Genomic DNA, 9,162 nt, shown 5'->3' with positions numbered 1-9,162 from the left:
TTTTTTGCTACTTCTTTTATTAGTTTTTTTTTTATATATATATAAAACCTATTGCATACTTCTAGGGATATTATAATATTAATATAGTATTATAAAATTACACCAACTTTTAAAGAGATTATTATATAGTATACAAGAACACTCTTCTAAGCCCTAAATTAAGATACTTGAATATATACTGATGAATGAGTATGAGCTTATTTATATTTGATTAATAGTGAGAAATGAGAAAAAATCAAATATAAAGGAGTATTTCGATTCACCTTTGTACAAGACTCAAAAAGGCTTAGCTGTTAATTACGTAATATAACGCTTTTCATCTTATTAACGGACAACACAGACCGATCAAGTAATTCATAACGATCGTTGAACATTTTATACATAACCCGAAACGGATTGAACAACTCATACCATTACGGATGTGAATTTCAATAAGTTCGGTTCAGAAGCCGGTTTAGTGTTTTCGAAAATACGCGAAAATACGCGAACTAACCTTATTTAATTTTATACAGTTTTCCAACTATGATTATTTCGTATTCATTTTGTTCATGTTCATGCCTTGCCATTTATTGAAACCAAATCTGTTCTCTCTTTATCCTTAACAAATGGTGCTTTTTTTATAAACCTTTTAAAGAAGAAAATCAGTTAACGGTTTTTAGCTAGAAATCAACGCCATTTTACAAGTGCAGAAAGAAGTTGTGCGAAGTGAACAAATACGAAAAAAGGTATAACGTAACATAGGGCCATGGACGCTACGAGTGCTTTTTAGATAATAAAAAGATTGATATAGTTTTTCAAATATCGATTAACTGTAACTGCTTCAGTCCAATTATGTGTTTTCATTTTTACAAGAAAAAAAGAGCTGTCCCTTTGAGCATTAATTGTTATATTAATAAATGAAAAGAAGACAAAAATTCCTAAATATATTCAATATACTTTTATTATTAAATATTTACAATAATAGTATAAAACTGTTTAATGATTTCAGAAACTTGGAAAGTGCGCTATTTACTCCGCAACAAAAAATTTAAATTCTCAGTGAATATCCTTTTTTACAAATCAACGTTCTCTTAAACTAACATTGCCTGCGTTGTTAACGTGGCGCATAGTTTAACATCTCTGCTTCTAAAAAATTTAAAATAATAAAAATAATATATATGTTTATATATATAATATATACGTATATAATATAGAAAGGTAATATATGATCAGGCATATTTTAAGTTTTACGTTTCTTCTCAGGTTCATGGTTTGTCACCACGGCTTAATTTATCATTATCTGAGTCAATAGTAAAGCACAGCTTGGCAGCATCTGACTGCAGAAAATAATCCACTTTTTATACTTCAATTTATAAATTAACTTTATTTCCTTACTTAGCAACATACATTAAATCTCTAGGTACATAATAAACCTGACATTTTTGTGATTTTAATTTAATTTTTTTTTTCCATATTTATTATGTTCTGTTACATACAATCAAAAAATTCTTTAAAAAATATAAATATGATATAATCAAAATATAGCTGGAGAACTCGTCTTAGTTCCTAGGTTCGGCTTAATCCGACGTTTACATAGAGGGCTGTATATTTACTGCAACTTACAGCGCATTCATACAGTTTTCAAATCGAGTAATCTTTGTCAGTCCGTGGACCGCATACCGGAAATAGCGCTAACTTATAATATTAGTTAGGCGATATTTGAAACCTGATCGTAATAGGTCTCTGACCTTTTTTTTTGTATTTCTTTGCATTTGGTTTCTCCTTCGACCCTCTTTAAATATTGTCATTCGAATTACTTATGGCAGCGAATTTTACCACACGCGGTCAATCATTGTGTTATCAGGAGGTTTTTGATTTATATTTACCATTGGCTGATGATAATTCCGCATTTGATTTGTACGTCTCGGTTGTGCCAAGTATTCAAACATGCTTTGCAAGTGCTGTGACAACATTTTACCTAAATCGCAAGGCATGGGATCTGTCCAAAAGAAATCATGATTCAAAGCCGTATCTGCGTCAATGCGTTTTTTGGGATCGAGCGTTAAAAGCTTATCCAGTAAATCGCACCCGTAAGCATCTTTAACATAAGGCCTCAACCTCTCCTTAACACGTCGCTTTTGATTTTTTGGAAATTCCAATTTGTTATACAATTCCAGTTCGTCTACACCTGGCCATACCTCAGGACTGAAAGAGCCACACAACTGATAGATGAGAGTCAATTGTTGTTGCTCAGTATTGCCTTGCATGATAGGTGAACGTGTCCACATTTCTGCCATTATGCAACCAGCTCCCCACATATCAACTGGCGGACCGTAATTACGATCCCCTAATAATAATTCTGGCGGACGATACCATAATGTAACCACACGATTTGTATAGCGATTTGTAACATTATTTTTTGGTATACTAAAAGCTCGAGCCAAGCCAAAATCAGCCAATTTCAAGACTCCGTGCTTAGTTATCAGGACATTAGCAGCCTTCATATCGCGGTGCAATATCTGAAGGCACAATTAGCATTTATAAGCTTACTAAAAAAAGCTTACTTCTTTTTATTAAAATACCTGCCTTATTACTGTGAATATAGTACAGACCATTTAGCAATTGCTGCATGACTTTTTTAATTTCACCCAAACTGAACTTTACATTCATGTTCGAGAGTAAGCCGGCCAAATCGTGTTCGCAGAAATCGAATACTAAATAAAAAGTGGAACGGTAACCGTTATGAGCAGTAGCTTTCGTACGACATATCTCTATCAGATTAACGACATTCTCATGTTTAAGTAGTTGTAATATACGTATTTCTCTGAGAGCCGTAATTGGAAACTGATCGAAAAGAAACATCGCAAGAGAGCCATTAAAAAAAGCTTGAACATGTTAAGCAAAAACTTACCCCTTCTTTTTCATTTTCCATTAAGACTTTCTTCATAGCCACAAATTTTTTATTACTTTTCTTTTCGCGCGCTTTAAATACCTCACCAAACGTACCTTGACCGATTTTTGCCACTTTCTCATATTTAGAAGATTCATCGCAATATGGAAAATCATAATCTTCGATGTATTTTTGTTTATCGAACATCGACATTGCACGTCCAGAACCAGTAGGAGTTCCTGGTTGTGGTGGAGCTACCGTAGGCAGTATTTGCTGTTGCATATCTTTATTTAAAAATAAGAAATAATGTGAAACGCACTAACTAAATTCATCCGACAGATTTTTACGACAACAGAAATCTTAGGTGATTCATTTCCAAAGGTAATACCTCTTACCAACTAATTAAAAAAATTATACTTATAAAAAATTTCACTGGAAACTGCAATAGTATATTCACTTTACATATTTTTATAACTAGATTTACGACACCTTTTACAGTTTTCATTGAAAACAAATTATTTTCTTCCCACTTACTCTTATTTTATGTTTGACGTTTTCATTGCATAGAGTTGCCTCCCTAACATAAACATTAGCTTCAATTTTCGACAAGTGAAAAAGACACGGTTGCTTAATATCGAAATATGAAAGCAAGCTCTTCTATGAAGAGAAAATCCTATGTCGGAAATTGAAAACTTATAAAGTTATTAGGACGTAAATTAAGTTTGCTAAAATTAGAACACATCATGTGATATTTTGGGCATGCATTTGCATCTGTATGAAAATAATGTGTAATTTTTATACTGGTCAAAGTAGTGGGGGTAGGTCTTGCCCAATTATAATGTCTTTACTCGTTTCGAAGTTGTTTCAGTTTTTCATTTATGGTATTCAGAAGTAGATCGCAACCATTTTTCAGCATTCAATTCTTAATCGATCAAATAGTTTTTGTGTCAAATTACCGCATCCTACATTCATTTCCTAAGTAAGCTTAACCAGATAATTTTTTAATGATTTTTTAATGCTTTCGTCAACTTAATGAATATGTTTAATGTTAACACAGAGCTTCGATATTAAATAAAATAAATAATTGGCGCAACGGGGAATCTAATTAAATTTAACAAGTAACAGCTTTATAGTCGGGTATGTCGACCATCACATACACTACCCCACTTCGCCTAGTACATTTATTCGCTCGTGAAGTTACGTGATGACGCCTACATAGGATGGGGTCCAAAAAAATAAACCTATGTGGTCCGAATTCAGTGCCATTGATTTTTTTGCTGAAACGCGAATTCATTTTCATCAAAAAATATTCAAAATGAACTGTTTTTCCGAAGGATTTAGTACTTACGAGATATCTTATACGGAGTTAGATCAAGAAATAGAGTCATGCGGGCCAAATTAAGTCCGCTTAATTTTTTTATTTAACTACCATCATGAACAAATTTTCATCACAAAAGAATTAACACTTAGGCATATGAAGGTTTACGTTTCACGAGAAACATTATAGACAGTGGCATCCAAAAAATAGACCTACATGGTGCAAATTCGGTAAGATAAATTTCATCGTTAATTTACTAGTTAACTGGAGTCAACTTTCATGAAATATTGGAAATTAGATCTTTTTGTTATATAAAGGTTCAAGTTTCATAGGAATGATTATATGAGAGAGGGTTAAAGAAATTGCCTCAGCCGATCCAAACTTTTCACACCAACTTAGAATGCCGAAATATTATTACACAGCGAATTTTGTCGAGGAATGTTAAAAATGCCATTTTTTTTCATGTAATGACCTTTCAGAAGATGGCATATTCATCCCTTATTCCGCATTTCAATTGCGTTCGTTCTTGAGTCAAAGCGCATTAGTGTATCAATTTTCTCAAAAATTACGACCTCTAGCATAAGCACAAACTTACATGAAGAGCCACCAGAATCATTTTCGATATAATAAAGGTTGGGCCCAACTTAAGCCCTTCTGCGTGCTGCATACAACCGAAGTTAGTTAATATGGCGTGTACTATAGGATATAATTAAGTGGATCTACTTTGAACCACATGTATTTATTTCTTGATTCCTCTCCATGCAACATATTTTATAAGTGGTAGGTCCTTCGCAAAAAGCTTTAATTTTTAATATTTTATGATGATAATTAATCCATAGTAGCGTGTAAGCAAAAATATTGATGGTAGTGAATTTAAATCATATAGATCTCTTATATAGAGGGAAAATCTAATCTTCCCATACGCAGTCTTTCATAAAGTTCATGGCTTTGCATGGAAATAATTGTGTATTGTTATCAAAACGAGTGGATAACTGTGCTCGGCTAAGTGATGTAGGGTATGTATGGTCGGCGCTGCTCGAGTAAGATATTCTTACTTGTTTAAATCTAATATCCTGCGCGACAAATTTGAAGATTTTCGATTTGTGAGGTTATGTCACTAACGAAAAGTTAAGCGCTAATCAGCGAACTAAATTTATACAGAATTTAAAAAATTCAAAATCAATTTGCCTTACTTCATTGAGAAGCGTTTGTTTTATCTTTTATTGAAATTTTTGGTTGGACGACATACTCTCCTTTGCTCCTCCTTTGTAACATAGACACGCGCATAAATGCTGAAATTATTCTGAGTTTACTCTTCTATTTTACTTGATTCTTGCCTATTCTGTCATTCTGACATCTAAGTAAGTATTTATACTCTTCACCTCCTATAGCAAAGGTGTGTTAAGTGTATGTAAATGTAAGTGACACACAGAAGAAGTTGAGATCATTTAATATTTCCCTGTCTATCCAAGTTGCTTTTTGTTCAACGTAAAAGTTGAAATTTTCGTGATATTTTGACAGAATTTGGATCAAGAGTAAATGCTATTGCAATTGGATTGGAACGAGCCACTATTACGACCAAGCTCCCATTTAGAACTAGTTGGAATAGTGAGTAAGATATCATTTAAATAACGTGTATTAGTAGTTTATGACAGAAACTTTATAAAAGCACATAAGAACATTGTAGTCGGGCAAGGCCGTCCATTAAAGACCCTACACCACATTGTCTAATATCATACTTCTTTTTATTCTAGAACACAAGAATTGTATTTTATTTCTATATGAAGGCAATTTTTCAAGTGTGTATTTATGGGGAAGAGGGCCCAAAACGCAACCTAATTTAGTACAAGTTTAATCCTTCCATAGGGAAGGAACGAAAAATAGGCATAGATGGTCCAAATTTTGTATAAATTTACTATAATATTATGGGCTTATTTTCATCACCACGTATTAAAATTGCGAACACAAATTCACATGGACAGACATCAGACGGAGAGACATGCTTAGATCAATTCAGATTACGAACATGAATCCATCGGCATAATAAAAGGTGGGTCTATCTTAAGCCATTCCTCGTGTTACATCTGTCTGCACCAACTTAATACACCGATTGCCACAAACGGCGTAAGGCATAAAAATGAAGCAGTTATGCCAAGTTGTTCGTATACTACATTAAATGATATAAAAACGATCGAAAGTTTTGTAGATAGGTTTTGCTTTAATAGTTATTGTTGTAATTGTTGTTAATCCATGCCTTTTTATATCAATTCTATTATAAACTACTTGACTGATAGAAATATATATTAGAAGCAATACCTTTACCTTCAGTTATTATGGAGTACAATTCTTGTATATACATTCGTCTACTGGTAACATATGTAGAGGAACACAACTAAGCTATAAATGCTTATGGCTATGATCTTTTTACTTTTCATCATCATCATCATCATCATCATCATCATCTCTATCATGGTTTGTTTGGACACCTGCTGTTTGGGATATTCGAGAGGTTAAACATTGAGCTCTATGCCTTGGTTGTTCTTCGGTGGATACGCTTCTCCTCCCCATTCATATTGCTCGCACATGGACATGCATTTGCACGTGAAATTTAATCTGTGAATGGCATCCAAGTATTCTCAGTACTTTCTTAGTAAAACCAATTGATTGTTAATGAAAACAAAATGAAATGGAAATCGTAAATAAAATATACAGGCAAACCTGTTTTTGTGCGGTAGATAAGGACCGCAGAAAAAAAACCGCACAAAAAAAAATATTCAAAAACTTCATAAATAGCTATAAGAAATAATTTTTCACAGCATATTAAAGAAAATTTTTTTTATGCGGTAGAGAGGGAGCGCATAAAAAAAGTCTCACTTAGAAAATATGTCAAAGCTTTACGAAATAGCAAGAAAGTGCTTTCCAAACAAAATAAATAATTAAATTACACATTGAAACATATAAAAAAATTTTAATTTCTAATTTTAAACAAGGAGAAATTTTCAAAATGTACATAATTCAATATGTACTACTCGTCGTAGTTCAAAACGCGCATATTTTTGCGATGAACTGGTTCGTAATCGCTTTCGTCACTTGAAGATACTACAGTTGATTTATTTTTTGTTAACATGTAGTCGGTGATAAGTTTTTGCGACGACGGTCGTTTGGTCAGCTGTTTGTAAACGTCGCGATAGCCAGATATACACAATCGAAGCTCTTTTTGGAATTTCAAACTTCTTTGAGAATTGTTATCTATTTTAAGAAAATGCTTTCCCAATTTGCTGCAAAGCTGAATCCCTGCATATATTTTATCCGCTGTAATAGATTCCGGTTCTTCTTGTCCGTCTTCATGATCTGTTAAGTTATTGATAATGTCACTATTATTTACGGTTTCGTCCTCAATCATTTCAATAAGATCATTTTCGCTGAAAGAGTCAAAACCTTCTCCGCAGATTTGATGTGCTAGCGCAATGATATCTGATGATAAAGTGGACGCGTTGTCGGTTACATTTCTATTAATGACACATTCAGGCCAGACCGCTTTCCAGCACGAATTTAAAATGGCTGTTGCAATGTGTACATACACACTGATAGCAAAAAAAGTGATGCCAACACAGTTCAGATTGACCTAACCTCTCGGCGAAATTCAATGTGTCGATATTCATATACCGCACAAAAAAAAAATCGCACAAAAAGAATCGCACAAAAAAAGATTCGCACAAAAAAAAGATTCGCACAAAAAGAATCGCATAAAAAGAGCGCATAAAAAAAGACCGCACAAAAACAGGTTTGACTGTATATATTTATACCTTTTTTTGTTTCAATACAATTTATGAAAGAAATAAAAAAAAACAAATCATATGAGACGGGTGTGCCTTTTACTTATATTTTTATACTCACCACTGTAAGATGGCGGTATACTTTATTTTTGATGTTTTATGTTTATTTGTACACTCCTCAAATGAAGATATATTATTATCTGCTTAAAAATGGGTTAACTGAATATGGTAGGCATCCCGAACAATTTTTCTTCAAAATATCAGCGATATGGGTATCAAATAAAAGAACTTGGAGAGTAGAATGCGAAAAGCATTGCGAAATTATTACTTATTACTTTCTCATTCATGTTATTAATGAACATGAATAATGAAATTATATAAGAGTGCATAAATTATTTTTACTCTGCTCTTTTTTCTTTTCATATCAATTTTTTCATATTTTTGTAATCTCAATTGTAAATCTGTTGTTCTTGATTGCAAAGTTTCCGCCAATTGTTTATTTTCTTCTAATAATTATTTATGTCTTGATGCTAGTGTTTTTTCCTTCTCTGCTAATATTCTTTTAAAGTAATCTAAGCTATCACGAAGATCACGTGTGATAATGTTTTTCAATTATAATTTTGTCCTTATCTTCCAATCGTCTTAGAAGACTACCGTTCACTTGCTCAACTCTGGTCGCAGATGCTTCTACAATTGCAATTTTGTTTAAAATTTTCCTATCTATTCTATTCAACACATATGGACTTCCCTAAAGGGCATTCGCAAAAGGATTATCATTTGCGATTTGTTCATTGTTGATTTCCCGTACACTCATACATAGATAATATCTTTGCTTATAGAAAAATATGACTGACATTTGTCGTTGTTGTTGTTGTTCAGGTGATAGTGTATATACTTAAAGGGAATAATATGGTCAATAATTTTGTGAATACATTTAACTTGAATGGTCCAGTAGCTGCCAGAAACTCTATTGACGAGATAATGGGAATGATTTGTCTATATAAAAAAATATCGATAATTGTTTGAACACCTTTCGGGAAATAAGACGATATATTATAGTTTAGAATGGGGCATTAATGGTTTAACATACATTGGCATAAACACCAATAGGGCAATGTCTAAAAACGTTCACAATTATTTTTCATAACATTATAAGAACTATCCCATGCCTGCTGTCTGATCGAACCATGGTAGAATTT

The 9,162-nt window shown here is 32.8% G+C and overlaps 1 protein-coding gene across 4 annotated transcripts; it reads right to left on the bottom strand.

The window, feature by feature from the left end:
- Positions 1-1,287: 1,287 nt before the first annotated feature.
- Positions 1,288-6,809, bottom strand: LOC119636882 (cyclin-dependent kinase 9). Of its 4 annotated transcripts, none has more exons than XM_038032566.1 (4): positions 6,510-6,809; positions 2,891-3,153; positions 2,566-2,823; positions 1,288-2,498 (listed from the first exon to the last, which is right to left on the bottom strand). In XM_038032566.1, exons 1-4 carry the CDS (start codon positions 6,544-6,546, stop codon positions 1,812-1,814), a joined length of 1,245 nt encoding a protein of 414 aa, XP_037888494.1. In that variant the 5' UTR covers positions 6,547-6,809; the 3' UTR covers positions 1,288-1,811. The 4 variants fall into 4 exon arrangements, with proteins under 4 accessions (XP_037888494.1, XP_037888495.1, XP_037888497.1 ...); XM_038032567.1 differs by lacking the exon at positions 6,510-6,809 and adding an exon at positions 3,265-3,395 and having other exon boundaries at positions 1,289-2,498; positions 2,891-3,191; XM_038032569.1 differs by lacking the exon at positions 6,510-6,809 and adding an exon at positions 3,258-3,394 and having other exon boundaries at positions 1,289-2,498.
- Between the last annotated feature and the right edge of the window lie 2,353 nt (positions 6,810-9,162).

Source organism: Glossina fuscipes, unplaced genomic scaffold, assembly GCF_014805625.2.
Source record: "Glossina fuscipes isolate IAEA_lab_2018 unplaced genomic scaffold, Yale_Gfus_2 42, whole genome shotgun sequence".
Classification (NCBI taxonomy): Eukaryota; Metazoa; Arthropoda; class Insecta; order Diptera; family Glossinidae; genus Glossina; species Glossina fuscipes.
The sequence above is the reverse complement of the archived record's forward strand: the minus strand, read 5'-3'. Positions and strand labels throughout refer to the sequence as shown.